Source organism: Opisthocomus hoazin, chromosome 5 (assembly GCF_030867145.1).
Source record: "Opisthocomus hoazin isolate bOpiHoa1 chromosome 5, bOpiHoa1.hap1, whole genome shotgun sequence".
In the NCBI taxonomy this organism is placed as follows: Eukaryota; Metazoa; Chordata; class Aves; order Opisthocomiformes; family Opisthocomidae; genus Opisthocomus; species Opisthocomus hoazin.
The window spans coordinates 61,859,975-61,880,024 of record NC_134418.1 but is presented as its reverse complement, the minus strand read 5'-3'; the positions used below and the strand labels follow the sequence as shown (position 1 = coordinate 61,880,024).

Genomic DNA, 20,050 nt, shown 5'->3' with positions numbered 1-20,050 from the left:
ACTGTTTTTTCTCTCTGTGTGTTATAAAATAAGTGGAATTACCTGACTTGGTCAATAACAGTGGTGTAATGAACTTTGTGTTTTATCAGAAAATCCAGTCGATTTCAAATCTGGCCATCTGAGTGAGGTTTTTCTACTTTCTTCTCCTTGTCAATTCTGAATGGAATTACCTGCTTTGTTCTTTAGTGTCTGTTGATTTTTTATCTCAATAGGCTGTTCACTTACTTTTGTGGAAGGGGTTGATGGCAGGTAGCAGTATGTGAGGCACTCAGTACCATTCGGTTCTTGTGAACACCAGTGGGAGTTACAGGCTACGGATCACCTTGCCTTATCAGGTCATTCCTTGTGTTTGAAACTATGACTTAGGGAAATCTTTAAAATAAATTAATTGGTTACATTTAAAGGCATTATTACTTTGACTTCTGCTAATAAATAGGAACTACGTAATGATCCTGGTGCATTCAGGTTGGTATTTGCCAGATCCTATGCACAGTCTTACAATGCTGTCATGAGGCCGGCTCCCAGGCATCCCAGTAGACGTCCTTGAAAACCAGAGACGGGGGATTCTACAGTAAATTGTAGAGGCTGAATGGAGGATGGTGACTATCTTTGTGTTGAAATTTAACCAAATATTTTCCTTGGTCAGAACAAAAATGAAGAAAATGCAGAGTTTTCCATTAAAGCAAAAATATTATTACTTGGATATTCCCCTACTTGTTGAAGGAGAGCTGTGAATTTTGTGAGACAAGATTTGCCTTGGTTTGGGTTTGTTCCTACATAGGAGACTTTACTGAATTATTACCCAGCCAGCCTAGCAAACAATGCTTCACTTGAACTGGTTTCATTCAGGAGTTTGATTTCTGAGCTTAACAGTTCCATTGCAATTAAAAGGGAAAGGATTGGGAAAAATAAAGATGAAACATGGGTTTTTAGAATTCGTGACAGAGAAACATAGTGAGAAAACTTGCAGGGTTTTTTTACTCGCCCTAGCTTTTCCTCTTGTTCCTAAGACTAGAGCATACTTTGCCAGCTATTCTACGTACTGTAGTTGTACTCTTAATGACACCATAGGCTTGCTGAGTAAAGGAACAGTGTCCTCTTTGGGGGATGAAGGAATTGAGAGCAGCTCTGACAAGAAGGGATTGGGGGTACTGGTGGATGAAAAGCTGGATATGAGCCACCAATGTGCCCTCAAAGCCCAGAAGGCCAACTGTGTCCTGGGCTGCATCAAGAGAAGCATGGCCAGCAGGTCAAGGGAGGGGATTCTGCACCTCTGCTCCACTCTGGTGAGACCTCACCTGGAGTCCTGCGTCCAGCTCTGGAGCCCTCAGCCCAGGAAAGACATGGACCTATTGGAGCAGGTCCAGAGGAGGGCCACAAAAATGATCAGAGGGCTGGGACACCTCTCCTATGAGGAAAAGCTGTGAGAGTTGGAGTTGTTCAGCCTGGAGAAGAGAAGGCTGCGTGGAAACCTTATAGCACCCTATGAGTACTTAAAGGGGGCCTGTAGGAAAGATGGGGAAAATATTTTTAGCAAGGCTTGTTGTGACAGGACAAGGAGTAATGGCTTTAAACTAAGGGAGGATAGATTTAGGCTGAATATAAAGAAGAAATTTTTTACAATGAGTGTGGTGAAACACGGGAACAAGTTGCCCGGAGAAGTAGTGGAGGCCTCATCCCAGGAAACATTCAAGGCCAGGTTGGATGGGGCTCTGAGCAACCCGATCTAGTTGAAGATGTCCCTGCTCACTGCAGGGGGGTTGGGCTTGACGACCTCGAAAGGTCCCTTCCAACCCAAAGCATTTTGTGATGCTCTGATACTTGGAGTGCTTCTGGGAGATCTGATTTGTGCTCTTTCAGCATATAGCATCATTCAGTAACGTAAATATTAATCAAAACTGTTGGCATCTCTACCGTAGATAAGTAGATCTGTAACCACTTTGCATTTAAAGCTCTGTGAAGAAACTTGCGCAATTCCTTGTGGTGAATACATAACAGAGCAGCTTGTGGCATGTAGAAGTTTTGGCACTCGTTTGTAAGAAACCGTCCGTTTTGCAGGCTGATCGTAGCTGTTAGCAAAGCTATTGTTGACGAAAACTTTTGCCAGCTTTTGTGTGACTTCATGGTGCTGTGACACAGTATTTGTGGATTTTTTTACCCATAAATCTTCTTATAAACACCATTTGACATGTTTATAGACTCTGGTTACATACTGCACACTTGGTAATCTCGCCTAACTGAATGACTGTTAACGCTGCCATCTTCTGCCTTAAATATCACCCAGAATCACTACTAACTTTTTATTTTAAAGAAATATAAACTAGATAGTTCTAAATTGTTTCTATTTTGGTATGTAACTTTGCACAGTGTATGCTTATCAAGTAAAGAATTAGTCTTTCATGACTGAAGATATTTTCTCTGCTTAGTAAAGTTTTGGTCTGATTTTGATCATTGGCTATGTATGAGGAATCACTTCTCTGAGTTGGATTTGTCTTAAGTGCTTTTGTCATTTGGAGTGGCTCTGTAAGGATAAGCAGTATTTATTAGGTCTCTTTGTGGTTTTTTTTCTGTTTCCATGCTTGTAATTTACATTAAATGTAATGGATTTCTTTTTGTAACATAGCTGGATGACTCAGAACCCCAAAGACAATGGGAGAGGCAAGAGATGCTTGTGAAGAAGCTGCAAAATACATTCCCTGGATTGGATAAGGAGGTGAGCTTATGTGTCCTGATGGCACATCAGGTTTTGACTTCTTAAGAAAACTGCAGCTGTTGATAGTCCAGATGAAGCAGTCCTTACACCAAGAGCACTCTTGGAAAAAGCCCAGAGTAGGAAGGTGTTTGCTGTTGCTGCGTATGGAATGTTACTTGCCCTGAACAGAGAGCAGTTGGATGTAGTCAGGACTGTATGGAGATTCTCATCCTACTTTTTTGGTCCCGTGACAAGCCTGGCACAGTCAAATTTGATGACCTGTTATAAAAATGCAGAGGGAAATTATCCCTCCCTCTCTCTTGCGCTCTCCTCCCCTGGAAGACTAGATATACTGTGCACTTTGTATTGGTTTAGTACCCGATGATACTCAGCAGCTGGTCAGGGCATTTTAATACTGTGCTTTGAATTGTTGGAAACATAGCCTGTTTATGTGTGTTCTTACCCTTTTGAAAAGTGGACTGCAGCTTTGCCTGAACTGAGTGTGTAAGGACAAACTGAAGGGTTTTCTCCTTTTGAAATAATCTGATTTAAAGGGTTTTTCTTTGCCTTGTGTAATTTAAATTGTTAGTGCCTTAACGTTATCATGCACAGAAATTTAGTTTTTGCTTATCTTGCCACAATATGAAATTATTTATCTTTTGCTAGGAACTGAGAGATGTACTTCAGGAACATAACTGGGTGTTTCATGAAGCACTGGAGGCCCTAAGAGTATTTGCAGAAGATGAGGGTAAAGACAGATTTGTAATTCATTTTATCCCAAGATAAACAGACTTGTGACACAAATCTTTTTTTAGTGGCCAGCAATGAGTCCTGACAACACTATGCCTAGAAACTTGCACTAATACTTGAAATCAGTATGATGGGGAGGATAAAAGAAGGAAACTCGATTTTTCTGTATTGTTAAGTGTCATGATTATTTTATCTTTTGTTGTGTAAGTAGGGATAAATATCTTTGCCTTGCTAATACAAATTTACTTAAGAAGTTGTAATTACATATAGGTGTATCATAAAATGTATTTTGAAATGTGTCAAAGCTGACACCTGCTTCCCTCCTGCTTGTTTTGAAGTAAGTTTTATTTCTTAACTGGAGTAATTTGTAAGTCAGTAATTGCAAATAACTGCACAGATGACAAGTGACACACCATTTTATCCTTTTAAAATGTATTCTAGGAGAGAAAAATACTAGAAATAGGCCTTAAATTATGCAACCAATTTATAAATACCAGTGCATTAAATCCGATAGGGAACAAGAACCATGATTCTAGGTACGTCTGTGAGTTATAACTTAATTATTATTTAATAAGTTGATTACTCTTCAGAGTATTACACAGCTGTCAGATATGTATACGTTTTGCTGTATCAGCTGTTTATATATTCTTGGGATTGGATAGTATTCTTAATTGGATGCTTAACAAATGGAGAGAGCTGTCAGTATGCATGAGGTCGGGTCCTTGCTGCTGCTGCTTCTGAGGAGGTAGACGGTGGGGTTGGAGTCAGTCAGCAGGAGGCTAAGGTTGGGCGGAACAGAAAGCGTTGCAAGTGCTTTCTTCCAAAGAAGAAAAACCCTGCAAGTCACTTCTGAAAAGGACTTGCTCACGTTCTGTTAAATAACCTCTATCTTAACTATAAGACAGTAGGATTATTTTGGGCAGAAATACCTCATTCTTCCAGTTTCTTTAACAAGTGCGTGGTTTGTTGTCCCACTTCTAATGCTGTACTGATTTCATAGTGAAAATAGGCTGATTTTCTGAAATCAGCAGAATTGGTGTCTCTGCAGTCATGTCGAGTGGGACCAGTATCTCATCTCAATGATACATCAGAGTTCTTCATTGTCTGCTTTTACCTTGGAGCTTCTGCAGCTCTCACACTGTTGAGTGATCAGCTGTATTTTAAGATAGTTGCTTTAAAATTCCTGCTGTTTGAGCAGTATACAAATTGGTATTGCTCATCTTATACTCACAGCTGGTACTATTTACATGTTTTAAATAGACTAGCGTGGTGTTTGCTCCTCTTTTCTCTTAGTAACGCCTACTGTTCAGTTGTGTATTAAATACTAGAATTGTGGTTTATATCTATATAGGTTTTATTTTGGAAGAACAGTGGGTTTTAATTCACCCTTAACAAGTGTGCGTTGATGTGTTGCCTTCTATATTGCATGCATAGGCATGGAGTTTCCTCCCAAAAGTGAAGCTCCTGACTGGACTGAAGCCTCCACCAAGAGCAGAAGTGATGAGAGTAAAGAGCAGGCAAAGCAGGAATCTTCTGAGAAAAAGCAGAACGGCTTTCAGAAAAAGAACAAAGGCAAAAGGAGCTTTTGGAGTACTAAAAGAGAAACAGAAGACTCGGAGAACGAGTCAGCTTCTGAAGATGGTGGCAGCTCCCTTGACGAGGACTATAGCAGCGGCGACGAAGTGATGGAGGATGGCTACAAAGTGAAAATCCTCAGCTTCCTGCAAGATGCTTCCCCGAGCGAACTGACTTTGATTCCCCAGTGTTCTCAGAAAAAGGCTCAGAAGATAATAGCGCTCCGGCCCTTTAACAGCTGGGAGGCTCTGGTAGGTTCGCATTCTTCTTTTCCTATCCTCAGCCTGCCTAGAGTCAAGGTGGCTTCAGCCTAGGGAGGCTTAGATGGGTGGCCTTATCCTGATTAGGCTAAAATGCTAGGTTCCTCCTAAGCCAATAGCATTTCAAATAGTGTCATATGACCTGATTTTGAATGAATTAAGGGGTGATTTTCCTGGAAAACTCAAGCTGATTGGCTGACATTACTGTCACTCACTCTGTAGCATAGAAAGTTGGTTGATTTCACTGCAGAAGAAGAAATTAGAGCTTTCATTTGGGAAGGAGGTGTTTGCTAGTCTGTTCTGAGCTCTTGTAGCTGAAAACCCATGCAGGAGGCAAGAATGTGGCAGGACCTTTACTGCAGGCACTTGAATAGCAGCAGCAGCAGCTTCCAGGGTAGCTCCATGATTGAAGGTGCCAGGATGGATATTTTCAGTTTCACACAAGAAACAGTTGCTTTCTTTTTTTTTTTTCTTTGTCTTTTTTATTTAATCTACTGCAGCTTAGTCTCTAGCATGGTTTTGCTAGCAGTGCAGCCATTTTTTAACGGAGCGAGCTGCTGTGTTTTTATTAATAAAAGGTAAAGCATCAGAAGGCTAAACCACAATCCACAACAGAAGGGAAAACAATATCTGTGGTGAGTAGATTATCTACTGTCACTGGGATGTTGCTTTCAAATGTTTCCCATGGTTTGTTTGTCGCCTTCACATGCAGTTTCAGTTAACTGCAAGACATCAGACCTGATAAAAGCAACGTCCTGGTAAGAAATTTGAAGTGCATTATGGCAGATTTTCTTGGTTTAATTTATTAGTGCTTTGGATTTTAAAGCAGTAATTGTACGTAGGCCTTCTTACAGAGTAATTGGTATGTTTTATCATCAGTATGCGTTCTGAAACTTCCCCCACTGATGTATTCAAGATCCGCTTGTGTTTTTTCAGAGCAGAACAGAACTTCTTCAGTATGTGTAAAACAACAACATTTATTATTCGGTGTGTGAAATGTTTTATCACAAAACAGTTAGAGATACTAGACAGATTTTTTTAAGGAAAACAAAATGATCTTTGTATGTTGTGTTGCAAGGGGGGAGACAGAAGAAGGGTACTTGAAAAAAAAAAAAAACAAACCGAGGTGCAGGTATGCTGTGAAAGAAATCCGTTTTGCCTCAAGCCTTTGGCTTCTCACACAACATCTGTCATACGGCTGTTCCTTTCTAAACTTGTTGGATTTTGCCTGAGCTTAATTCTTTGCAGAAATATTTGCTACAGGGCTGTTCTCCTTTTCTCTGTGTAAAATATTTAACAGAAAAAAAAGCTGCATGGGCCTGTCTGAATTCAAAATTTGTCTTTCATAAAGATTGCTGCTGTCAGCAACCACGTTTATGTGGTATTGCGAATACTTGCCCAGAGTGGAAGTGGTTTGCAGGAGATTTTAGCAGATGTTTCATATCAGTGTGTATTTAATTGTTTATAAAATTCCGGTAGCTGAGTGACCCAGTGTTTTTCCTATTAATTAATAGGAGTGGTAGTATAATGGGGAGAGCTGATTCAGTTTCAGCATTAAAGAAATTGACTTAGTTTTAAGGTCTCGTTTTGTTGTAATGGTATCTTCTGTAGCACAATGTAAAGCACTAGAAGTTGTTACCACTTGTTTGCTATTAGAATTGAGGAAGATCTGAAGGCTCTCAGCCTGAGATTAAGACTAAAGCCTATGTATTTGGAAAATGAATATCTTATTATAGTAAATTAAAATGGCTTTTTTATTCTAGACAAGCTTTTTAAGTTGAACTAAGATTTTTTTCAGAGGTATTTAAATGGATTTCAAGCTTGTGAAGTTTTTAAGAATGCTTGAAAATACTTATTCTTTGGAGCGGATACTTAAGACAGATGTTTAACTTGATCTAGTACCACTTAAAATACACAAGAAGAAATTTAACAAGGTGCTCTGAAAATAAATGGAGAGCGCTGAAAAAGTCCATGCTCGCGAGGATTAATTCCTTTGGCAGTTCAGAAGTGCCCATACTGTAGGTCAGCTACATTTTGCAGGAGGGTAGTTGTGTCCAGTCTTCAGTGCTGGAGGTGGCTAGCTACACTACTTTGTGTAAAGAGTGCTCGGCTCTGTCCCTGAGGCTTCAGGTGTCTGTCTTCTCATTCAGAGAAGTGACGCTTCTCTGTGCGAGGACCTCCAGCTTCTCTCCAGAATACGTTGTGGGGGAGCTGTAGGTGACAAAGTAAATTGGGACGTGTGCTCTGAGAGGGCGCGTTTGAGTACTCCTTGTGTTCGCAGCTTCAAGTTGCCCTCTGAGACAGAAACGGAGGTGTGATGCTCAAGCGGGAGATGCCAGAGCAGGAGTTCATGAGGAGCAGCTCTCCGCTGCTGGGAGCTGGGGATTGTAGGGGAGCGCATGGGGATGGGGGGGTAGGCAGGCGAAAGGGTGGTCAGCAGAAAGTGGGGCTGTGAGGACAGGGAGGGAGGGAGGAGCACCGAGAATATGGGTGGCTGCGGAGGGCAAGGCAAAGATGAGGGTTGAGAGCAGACTGCGAGACAGGGTGAAGAGGAAAGTTCACCTCGCTGTGTCTTGGTCTGATGCCACGTATTAGGTAGCTTTGGTGCAAGGGGCTAGTGTTCTGCGATGCCTGTCACGGTGCTGGCCTGCTCTGTACCAGCTTCACGCTCTACACCTCCTTGGGATAGAGATGTGTCAGTAAAATGACAGCCATTAGACATACCTCCCCTCCTGGTGGGTCCTTTGCTACGTTGGCTTCCCACCTTCCTCTCCTGTTCGGTTCGGGGTCCTGGTGACACCCCAGTGGCACACGTTGCAAGCCGGCAGACACCATGGTTTCTTTCCTTGGTGGAAGCACTTCTGGGCACGCATCATGCTTCCTCCTCACCCTCACTCCTCTAAAAAACTCATTGGCGCTTAATTGTATTTTGACAGAGCTCTCTCTTCCAGACTGTTGGAATTGGCCAGTGCTGGAAATGGCAGCTCTCAGCAGCGTTTCCGCAGCAGACAGGCTGTAAACACGGTCACGGCACGGCAGTGCTGCCCGTGTTCCGTGTGTGCCTAGGAGCAAGGGCAGAGCCACGGCTGGCTCCAGAAGGAGCCCAGCTGAGCTTCTGGGGTGTGGGGAGGTGTTCTGGTCCTTGGCCTCTTGTGTGTGCCCGGTGCAATTTCACGCTGCCTCTGGTAAGCGGAGGGGTACGAACTGGAGGGAGTTTAATGCTATTTAGTTTGTAATTTGTAAGGTTTATAATTGTTAACTGCTTGAATGTCCTTTCAGTGTAGAAATATATGTATCTGTATGAGGTTTGCTGTATCCTTTCCTTACTCTCATTCCCAGTATAATTATTGCAGCACAAAATAAGCCATCTCTTTTAGCATTTAAAGACTTTTCGAGAATTCAACGATGTTCATTGCTTTTAGAAATTACAAATTCTTAAGGAGTGCACGCAAGTTAAACTCACGCAAAATGTTACATAGAAATTCTGACATAGCATGTATTTAGCTTATTGCTTTAAGGGGAATGGGAGAACTGAGCAGGGAAAGATGGACTCACTTGTCCATCGTATTCTGTATACTGCAGTAGTATATGATCTAGGAGATATAAACTCAAGGGAGGGTAGCTTTGGCTTTTTTCTCATCTCTCATGTTGCTTGGCTGCATGTGTACAAACTGCTACAAAACCCCAAATAGCAGGAAATCCAGAAGCAACTTGCACCAAAGCAAGCTGAAGGAAAGCAGCAATTGCATCGGGTTAGAAATGGGAGCTGCTTAAATTGGAACTGGGGTTTGTTGATCAAGGTTGAGGCTGACTTTCACTCTTTAGCAGTAAAGTGAAATCCTAAATCGCCTTCAAGTAATGTAAAGTAAGCCCAAGCAGAGCCTGCCGGCGGGGCGGTTGTGTGCTGTGAGGCACTGCTGCAGCCCGGGACTCTGGTGCCCCTTTCTTCAAAGCGTGCTGTGGAAGCTCATGGGTTCAGTTGTCCATGATGGTCTCACATTTTTGGACCTCATTTGGAAAAAATGGACCTGGGAGGATGTCAGAAACTCTGGTAAGCCAAAGGCCACACAAGGATCTGATTTGTGTTCTGCAACACAGGGTAACATGGTAGGTTTCACATGTAGACCAGTGGCTAAAGTTTTTCTTGTTGTAACTCGGAGATTAATGTTAATGTACTGACACAAAACAATATAATTTCTGTTAATAACTATAGATTACAGGATTTATATTCATGCCAACCACAGCTTTAGGCATCAAAACAAATGTTGAAATTTTTTAATGACCTATTAAAAATCATATTCTTTGTTTCTTTTTATTTCTAAATAGAGGTGTCTATTTAGAAAACTTTTTCACAAGTGTTGACTTGTGTGCCTTAACCTGGTTTAACCTGTGAGTGTTGGTAAACTTTCTGGGTGTTGTTCAAAATGGAAAAAACCACAAACAAGCCAAAACACCCCCCAAACTGTAATGGAAGTCTGCCGGTATAGGGCATCACAAATGTGACCCCAGTTATTGCAGAAATAAATTCATTAGAAGGTTTTACGCTTCCTGCAGGCCGGCCCTACATGGAATCCAGGAGAAGTTGATGGGCCCGAAGGGCCGGTTTTGGCACAGCTTCAGGCTGCTTGGCTCTAAAATGGAGAATATCCATATTGTAGCGAGGATACGAAGTTTAGAGGAAGGAAATGCAAAGTAGCTAGTGTGGACTTGAGGAAGCAAGTGGTGGAAGAAAGGCTGCTGTGTCAAGAATGAATGTGTTTGTTGCAAGAACAAAGCTTAGGTGAATCTTAGCTTGGTGAAGAAATTCTCTGACACTGAAATGTGAAGAACTGAAAAGAATGAACCAGTTCTTGCTGATCTTTTTGGGCCTGTCAGTACTTAGTGACCACAAAAAACCTGACATAGTTTTGAGAAACTTCTTATCCCTTAAATCTTTAATTTTTTCCAGTCTGCCTAAGTCCATTGTGAATGTGCTGTTTGTGGTACAGTTAGAAGTGGGACCGAGTAATGCTGAGCTCCAGACAAATTAGTAACAAAATCCTAATAGCTGCCTTCATAGGTTGTTTTGCCTTGATGCCTACATTATGATTGCATCTTATGTCTTTAGTATCTAATAGGGATTGCTTAAAAGGAGATCTAATGATAATCAGTAGATTTTTTTTTTTGTTCTTCCTTTTGTGGTTTTGTTCTGTTAGTGGGCCTGGCCTTCAAAGCTTGCTTTGCGCTGTACGTTGCCTCCTGTTGAGGATTTTAGGAGTTTAAAGCTCCTATATTTTACGTTAGAAACTCTTCAAAGAAATTGTCTCATGTTTTAAGATATATTTTACAGTGTGAGGAGCGGTAACGATAACGTTCGGTGTGGATTCACACAGTTTTGCAGTGAGCCGAGTGTGTAAGGAATAATTGAAATGTTGAGAGGAGATCGGGATGCTGGTGCTGTCTGCTGCTTGAATTGCTTACTGCCTGCAGCAGCTGTGGATTTTCACTGTAGCACCTTTGCTGCTATTACCAGTGTTCATAGTTGTTTTTTTTTTTTAAATTATTTTGCAGTTTACAAAAATGACTAAGACTACTGGTTTGTCAGAAGACATAGTGTGGAACTGCAAGATACTGCTGAAGGAGAGGGACGTGGTTCTAAAGCTCATGAATAAATGTGAAGACATTTCAAATAAACTGACAAAACAAGTAACCAGGATTACCGAAGATGGCGGATGTGGATGGAACATAGAGCAGCCCTCCATTCTGAATCAGAGGTATCTTTTGGTTTTTTATACTTACAAGAGTGTCAGGTAATAAGGTATACGTGAAGACTGGGATTTTCAAAACTGTAGTCTATGAAAGTATAGGTGCAAGTGTTTGACACAACAGCTCTCAGTGAGCTAGGTAACGATGTGCAACACTTGAGGAAATTCAACAAATGTTTTTAAGTGTATCAGGAAAGCTGGTGAGGAGGATAGGAACATAAAACCAAAAAGATATTAACAGTGCTCAATACCTTGTTTTACTTGCTCTGGTTTTTGATGAATGTGGAAGCCAACCTGGAGTGATGGGTCATGAGTTGTCAGCTGATTTCAAACAAACAGCCGAACAAAACTGCTTCTGTAATGGGGGACCTTATATTTCAAACATGTCAAATTGAAATGAATCTGAGCAAACTTGTAAGGTTTATCAGCCGGACTGAAGACCGCATTTGGAAAGTTGAGATGTACAAGATGATCTGGAACTCTGTATTCAGTGGGAGAGGCACCAGGGATGTGTTGGGGAAGGATTTATTTCAGAGATGTAAATTGATAAGGATCTCCAAATGGATATTGGGAATAAAGAGACAGCTTAGGAGGAATGGAAATGGGTATGGTGGGGGATATTATCCCGAAGGGTTAGGAAGCATAGGGGTGAAGTGGAAATGGCCAGAGTAGCAACCTAGACCAGATTCGGAGGCTGTTAGTGGTAAATAGCAAAAGGATTTTCAGCTCTGTCAAAATAACACCTGAGAGGGAGAGTGAACTGTTGGGAGGGAGCTTATCCGTGGTGTTTCTCGTTTGGCGAAAAATGCTGACCTAGGTGACTTGCTGTAGAGTGTGTTTTGTGGGTTGTGCGTTTTGTTTTTTGTTTGGTGCCGACACCACCAGTAGTTGTACAACAGGGCAAACTTAGTGTTGCAGCTGCTAAATGCTACTTAATTTTTTGTGTATTTTAAAAATTAGCAGTTGTATAAACTGCTTTTAACTGGTTGTGGCTCTCTGATTTTAGAAGGGAATTAATTGTAATGTTCATTTTGATCATTGAAGATATATGAAAGTTCAGATAAAATACTTAGTTCAGAAATGCTCTTTGGTATTCAGGTGACTGATTAAATAAAGTTTGTGTTTTTCACTACACAAGGAGATCTGGGTCCATTTAAATGCAGGCAATGTTAAACTTACTGTTCTGTGATGAACAGAAGTGTAAAGTTGTGTTTCACGGGGAAACAAATTAAAGATGGTAACATGTTAAGCTTGATGTCTTAACAGTTTGCAACTCAAGCCATATCAGAAGATTGGTTTGAACTGGTTAGCGCTGCTGCATAAGCACGGATTGAATGGCATATTGGCTGATGAAATGGTAAGTGTGAAGCTGATTATTTAAGAGTTGTTAAATGTTTTGCAGAAATGACTTTGTTAAATTCTTTCATTTCCTAGAAACTCCAAGCAGATTCTAAGTAATTTCTTTCAGGTAATATAACTTAAATTGCAAACAGTTTCTCTAGATGTTTAGAAACTGGTGAGCTCTTGCTTTAAATTTGAAAGTCAAGGGTAGCTTAAGATTCATGGACACGGATAATTACAGGTCACATGGTGTCTTCTGATGTGACGGACACAGTTTCTACCACAACAGATTATCCTCAAGCCATTCATTTTAATAGCTCCTTGCCCATAAATATAATTCCACCATTTCAGCCATCTCTTGTCGTTACGCTTCCTGTAAGTTTTGAAATAAGAGATAAAAGCTTATGAGTTTGAGATTTTGTTTGGTACTGACACCACCAGTAATTGTACAACAGAATAAACTTAGTGATGCAGCTGCTAAGCGCTAAGTGTGGTGTCAGTTGCTTTTATTCCTGGCTGCTATTCATCTTGTCACAAACCGTGAGTGAATGGATGGGTTTGCTTCACTAAGACTTAGGCAGTGTTTCTCAACTTCTGTAAGTTTCATATTTATAAGAACTACCTTATATGCGTATTTTGTAGTAGATAAGTTTTAAAATCCATGATACAGAAGACAGGAAATTGAGTATTGGCAGAAACATAGCCTCATCTTAAAGAAATCTGATTTCCATATTAAATTCCCGATCAGAAATAGCTGGAATATTGTTTGTACAACTGGCTGAAAGGGAAAGAAACAATTAGTTTCCAAGTAATCGTTTGTCTGCAGCACTGTTTCAGGAAGGTAAATTTTTGAAGAAGATTTGAGGGATGAACTTGAACTAAAATGGAAAACTACATAAATGGAAAAGATGAATCCCTGATGCTTAAATGTTGAGCTGAAAAGATAGTTTGCAGTGATTGAACTTCGGAAGGAATTGTCTTCTGTGAAACAATATGATTAAACAGAACAATTTTTCTGTGCAGATTTGTAATCTTTAGTTAACATTGACTACACTGTAATTGTCTTAGGAGTATGAAATATGTTCTCTACAGACTGTAAATTTTATTTAAATGGATTTGTTTTCTCTTAGGGCTTAGGAAAAACAATTCAAGCTATTGCATTTCTAGCTTATCTCTACCAAGAGGGCAATAGGGGTCCCCATTTGATAGTTGTGCCAGCTTCAACACTAGGTAAGTTACAAGCTGCAGAATTATTTGTTTGTTTAAAAAAAAATTGTGGATAGACTGTGAGACAAAGATAATTGTGTGAAAAAAACTTTCGTTTTCTTATGGTGATGTTCAACTCCTTAAGTAATTTGAATTGGAATGCAAACTGTACTGAAGACGTGCTTGTTCTGAATTAATTAGACCTAAGATGGAAATTTTTTCAAATATGCTTTGTGTGGTTTACAAAAAATCAAACTGCTTGTTACAATTTGAACTTGTTTAGCAAAGTAGTCTTTTTACTTACTGAATATTGGCTGAAATCCCTAGTCTTCGGGCAGCGCTTGGGATTAGGTTTCGTGCCATTTGAGACTTTCAATGTCTTTTTTCCTCTTTGCTGCACAGAATCTGTCACAGCACATCAAAATCCTAAAACGATGAGGCTGACTGTCGTTTGGTTGTGTGTTTTGATTGTTTAATGACCTCAGCTGAAAGCAGGAGTAATATGGTGGAATAAAGTATGTCAGCGAAGCTGATGAGTTTGAGCAGAAACTAGTTCTCCATGGAGTAAAATTTGGTTTTGTTGAATGATTGTAGTAAGCAGAAAGTAGCAAGTTTGATTTAGAAAGAAAATGCTGCTTTTGAATTAAAATACCGATATGGGCTTAAAAAAATTCTCTTAACACATCAGAAAAGCTTGTGGGTGTTCAACATCAGTTCAAAATTGCCATTTTCAGTGTGCTTTTAAAATCCACTAGAACCCATCTTTTAAAAATAACTCTTAAAAAGGCGTGTTACTTAAAACCTGAGGTGTACATAAAGGTGTAAATGAAAGTGCTTCTGTGAAGCGGACCGTAAAGGCTCATGCACGGTAGCACAGGTTGGTCCAAGCCGAGCAGCGTGGGGATGCCTGGGAAGCGTGGTCTACCCGCAGCTTTCCTGACGCTTTTCCGAGGTCATCTGCTCAGCCCCGATCCGGGCCCAGCCGCGGCCAAGCGGCGTTCACCAGAGACCCCTTCTGCTGCGGTTTGGGGCCAGCGTCTGTCCTGGCTGCCACGCAGCCTCCCCGCGGGCACGGTATCGTCGCCGGTGGCCGCTCTGCTGTCTGCGCACCTGGAGCTGGGTCGAGCTGTCAGGCTTCCGTGCCAAATCCCAGAGGCACTGTCTCTCCTGATGAAACACTTTTAGATGCAAGTACTGACAAATGAAGTGATTTGCTTTGAGGAATGAGCTGTCTAGGGAAGAAACAGGGCTGAAAAGTTAAGCATTGGATAATTTTACGTGGTGGCTACAGACTGTGCAGGTTCTGTTTCTGTAGGAGTTTAAAGTGCAGGGTGGTTAAGCAAGAGTTACTTAAAGCCCACTTGTGGATTGTTTAATGTCCTTATATATTACCAGTGTTCCAGCTTTTACATAGAAGGTTTCTTAACCTTCAGGAGAGTTTAAAGGGATTTCCTTTGAAATCAGATGTATGGTTTAATGCTAAGGTGTGTCTGAAGTTATGCAAGATGTAATAAAGTATAAATGACTTGGGTTTTATTTTAATGATATCTTGCAGATAACTGGATAAGAGAGGTTCATCTGTGGTGTCCTGAGCTGAACGTCCTTTTTTACTATGGTGAGGAATGTAATTTAGAAGTTAACCTAATAATACAGTTGTTTGCACGATCAGCCTACAAAACCATGAATTGTTCATGGAAGTATTGTTTTAAGACAGTTGTTTCAGTACAAATTTATTGCTGACTGTATTTCTGTATACTGTCTTAAAATTTTACGCATATATAAATTATACATATTGTGCTCATTGTATGCTTTTGTGCTTTCATAGGATCGCAAGAAGATCGGAAACATCTCAGGGTGGACATTAATAACAAAGTGGTTGATTTCAACGTGATTGTAACTACGTAAGTACAGTAATTAAATACCAAGTGAGATTCGGTTAGCTCCTACTGACCTCTAGTGGTACAACAAACCAAGGTCTGGGTTTTGGGGAGGTGGGAAGGGAACTTAATATTGGTTTCGGGTAGTGGTTAACTAGAATTTTATTAATGCTATAGCAGATACTGTGTAATAGATGCTTTAGATCCTATTTATCTAGCTATTAAATAGTAAATACTAATGGATACTTTGTGATAGATTTGCACAGGTTTTTGGAAAGTGTTATGGAGTTCACTGGCTCATCAAGTAAACTGTAGCTATTTGCCAGTAGTAAACTGTGTTGTGGTTGGTTACTTCTAGGCAGTTTGACGTGGTACCCTGCCTCTTCTGTCCGTAGCTCTTAACAATTTTAGGGAATTTAATATGATTGTGAGAGCAGTATGTTCATGTTAAATTTGCATTTGATGTGTTTTTTATGATATCTTTCTCTGACAGATACAATTGTGCAATTAGCAGCTCGGATGATCGAGGACTGTTTCGCAGGTTGAAGCTTAACTATGCAATTTTTGATGAAGGTCATATGCTCAAAAACATGAGCTCTGTACGCTACCAGCACCTTATGACAATTAATGTAAGAGGTTTAGTTATTGTTGGCTTAGGGGGACAACTCCTGTTTTTTCTGTTTTGTAGTTATGGGCTGAGGGAAAATGGACTATTAACTGTGACGTTCTTATACACATGATGTTCCAGAAACTGCAGTATGCAAGGGAAACTAAGTGTTCATGTGATCTTAGGAGTGAATCCTGCATTGTGAACTCTTTCAGGAAGACAAGCTCCCAAAGAAATGTAACAAATTACCTATGGCATCATTGTAATGATGCTATAATTGCATTGATGGTAGTAGTTCAGTATTAAGCAATTTTCCAGTTTTATTCCACGGTATTAAAGATTGTTGTTCTGATGACTTGTGCTGACAGATTGTAGTTTTTAAGGACCTACTCTGACAGGACTGTGCAAGAAAAGCTAGCTTTAAAATAATTTGTTTTCTTGTCACTTGTGGACTGAGTCAGCAGCATTTGAAAAAGAAAATTTGAGTACCACTCTTTCTCTAATCACTGTGATTTAGCACTGTAGTATTGGTACAGTAATCATATACTTATGATAGCTTATTGCAACTTAGTTTGCAAGATTATATTTTCATCAAAAGCATTTTTAAGAATGTGATCATTAAGTAGTTAATCTATGGCTTGTACTTTTTTTATGACATTAGAAAAGAAATGATATGGGAGCTACAAGCAGTACATAAATTTTAAAAAAATCACACAAACAAGAAAAACCCTATTAGAGCCAGGAAGGCTTTTCTTACATCTGGATTAGGCTTCTTGAATAGTCTTAAATTGATAAGTGCTCAGTTACCCACAGATCCGTAAACTATTTTGACTTAAACAGGACATTATTCCATGAGATCTAAGTATCTTTTAAGTTTAAATAGTTATTATTAAACCAAGTTCATTTACTCAGTTCTCCATAGCTATGTTGTTTATGCCAATATTAATTTTTAACCTGTTCAACTAATGCTTCTCACTGCTGTTTTCCACTTCGGACAAATAGGCAAAGAATCGCTTACTGTTGACGGGGACTCCGGTTCAAAATAATCTGCTGGAATTGATGTCCCTCTTGAATTTTGTCATGCCGCATATGTTCAGCAGTAGCACAAGTGAAATCCGAAGGATGTTCTCTTCAAAAACAGTGAGTGTTATATATTCTCTTCTTGAAAATAACTTTTTTTTTTGCTTGAACACTGCTGTGCTTAATTCCTGTTTTATATTAGTATCTTATGAAAACAGGTAAATTGATTATGAAAATCTAGAAAATGAAACAATGAAGTAAACCATTTAAAGTAAAAATGTGTCATAACAGGATATTTCAGAATACTAATGGTCCTGTTAGATTTGTCTGTTCTGGCTGCGTTTTTCATCAAGCTAGAGTAGTTGAGGTGGTGTTGTTACAGCTGAAAACTTCACACTGTAATTGAATTCTTCCAATATTTTCCTTAGAAGAGTGCTGAAGAACAAAGCATATATGAAAAGGAGAGAATTGCACATGCGAAGCAGATAATAAAACCATTCATCTTGAGAAGAGTAAAAGATGAGGTAATGTTTTATCTTTAAAATAAGATAAATTCATATTATCAAAAAGCCTGCTAATCTTTGAGACTAACAGTAGAATTTAATGTCAAATTTTGTCAGTGCTAGTTTTACCATTTTATTTAGGAAGAGCAAGAAACTTGAGCTATCTTTCATCTTTCGGGAGTTACCAAGTAAAAATGTGACTTACTGCAGCTTTGGGTTTTGATCCTCATTATTTGCTGACTTTGCAGTTGGGAATTTTAGTTAGGCAGGATCACCAAAAGATAATTCGGTGTGCTGCTAAGAGATGAGAAGTGAGAAATCCTCCACTTTAACCACAAAACTTACTTGTCACTTTATAGTAATGATGTTTTATTTTAACTGAAAGTATTAAGGCAGTGAATGTGCATGTATGTACTTGTGCATCTGTATGACTAGAAACGTGTGTGTTATTTTGCTATCATCACAATGTTTCTTTTTCATTCTAAAACCCAAAGCCTATTTAAATTCTCCTATTTAGGATTGCATATATAAAAGAAAGGGAGAACTTAATAATGATCCGATACATGTTTCCGTGCACTTGGATACTTAGTAGTAATTGGCCTGAAGGGGGGGTATCTCTGACTACCATGAGTGTAGGTTCCAGGTATTGCATGTATTACTATGTCGTGCAGTTTTGGAGTGTGCAGACCATGTTACTTGATGGGGAAGGGATGTATAATCCAAAACAAGTTCTGAATTTGTCAGTTGAACTGCTGACTTAATGAAGTTGTAGCCAATGAAAGGAGATGAGATAGGGAGTATGAATAGAGTAGCTTAAAAGCAGGCTTGTAAGATAGTACAGAACTATTGACTGTTCACTACAGTACAGTTTTTACCTGGTATGTTTTTATTTCATCAGGTCCTTAAACAGCTACCTCCCAAAAAAGATCTCGTTGAATTATGTGCCATGTCTGAGAAACAGGAACAACTATACTGTGATCTTGTAAACAAGCTCAAGAAAACTATTAACAGTAATGGTATGTGAGGATCTCGTTTCCTTTTGCTGGATTTTTTTCATGCCCAGACATAAGCCAAATGCGACTATAAAGCCCTTGCTTTGTAGAAATGTTTGAACATTTGTAAGCTGATGGTATCCCGTCTCTGATTTTTTCCTAAGTTCAGGTAATAGGTGAAATGTCAAATTCAATCCTTACAAGTAAAATTCTCTTGAGAGATAAAGATGCATCAGATAAGCATCTATGTACTAATTCTGAATATACCTTATTTCTTTGTTTACAGAGAAAAACTCTGATATGGGAAATGTAATGATGCAACTTAGAAAAATGGCTAATCACCCTCTCTTGCACCGTCAATATTACACAACTGACAAGCTCAAGACAATGTCCACGCTGATGCTCAAGGTAAGGTGATAAGATTCAGAAGCAATCATTAATTTCTCAGAATTTTGAAAGCAACTTAAATAGATTTTTTTTATTAATATTATTGTCAGTTCTCTGGCCAAAATGTGTCTTTGCAAAACAATTCATTGTTGCTGCTTTTTATTTTTCTGCATCTATCCAGTTCTCTAATCAAGCTCTGTATGTGTTTTAACACTGATTTGTTTGTATCAGACATTAGAATGGAGGGAATAGTCGTGGGACTGCAGTCATCTCCTTTTCATTAGCTCCCCTTTAACACCTCTTCCCTCCACCCCAAAACTGAAAACCAAAGTACTTAAGAAAAAAGATCTTGGGTGCGCACTTGAGTTTAGTATTTTCTGAGCAGCAAGAAATCTAGACTGTACAGAACTAAAACAGGGAAAGCATAAGTATTGAATTGTTGAGGATTTTTTTTGTTTTTAATTTGGCTGGGGTTAATGCCTGTGGAGTTTGGGGAAAATAGTTGCTTCTTTTGAAAGTATATATGACAAAAAATCTGAATGTGTAGCAGGTGCTCTAAGAAAGTTGCAGCTGGCTTTGAATATCTGCAGCTTTGCTAACATAAAGCCAGTCAATGTTTGGGGGAAGGGAAGAAGTCACCCATTGGTTTATGAAGGATTTTTGTCCCTTTTTATTCCTACTCATACCATCGTACTCTCCAGATGTGGCTTTTCTTTTCCTCTTTCTTCCAGGCATGACATCCCTCTACCCACCCTACATCTTGGGCTGGGCTTCCCATGTCTTCTACCATCTATCCAAGGATTGGACTTCCCTTTTAGGGAATGTGTCTTCAGGGGAAGAGATCTGATACGGGGGTAAAAGGTCATAGGGCTTGATGGGAACTAGGTAATTGCTGTGGAGGTTGAGCATATACTTCTTAGTTTTTGGTAGTACAAGTTCTTGTAAAAACTAAATTGCGAAGTAATGGTCCTCTACTATATACCTGGGGTTGCAGAGTTCATCTTTTGTTGCATGCATGAGCCACGCTCTGGCATTTGTCTATGTCTAGTTGTGCTGCTTTGGCCTTTCAGAAATTTTGGATGTTATTGTGTGGTGG

The 20,050-nt window shown here is 39.7% G+C and overlaps 1 protein-coding gene across 1 annotated transcript in view; it reads left to right on the top strand.

Annotated features, from left to right (window-relative positions):
- Nucleotides 1–20,050, top strand: part of SMARCAD1 (SNF2 related chromatin remodeling ATPase with DExD box 1) — a 52,848-nt gene that overhangs the window by 27,989 nt on the left and 4,809 nt on the right. Inside the window, exons 7-19 of the mRNA XM_075421500.1 lie at nt 2,624–2,713; nt 3,359–3,440; nt 4,877–5,268; nt 10,828–11,030; nt 12,288–12,378; nt 13,493–13,592; nt 15,124–15,183; nt 15,394–15,469; nt 15,939–16,074; nt 17,055–17,192; nt 17,501–17,596; nt 18,474–18,591; nt 18,854–18,975. Coding sequence (XP_075277615.1) covers nt 2,624–2,713; nt 3,359–3,440; nt 4,877–5,268; nt 10,828–11,030; nt 12,288–12,378; nt 13,493–13,592; nt 15,124–15,183; nt 15,394–15,469; nt 15,939–16,074; nt 17,055–17,192; nt 17,501–17,596; nt 18,474–18,591; nt 18,854–18,975 — 1,704 coding nt within the window. The remainder of the gene's footprint in view (nt 1–2,623; nt 2,714–3,358; nt 3,441–4,876; nt 5,269–10,827; nt 11,031–12,287; nt 12,379–13,492; nt 13,593–15,123; nt 15,184–15,393; nt 15,470–15,938; nt 16,075–17,054; nt 17,193–17,500; nt 17,597–18,473; nt 18,592–18,853; nt 18,976–20,050) is intronic.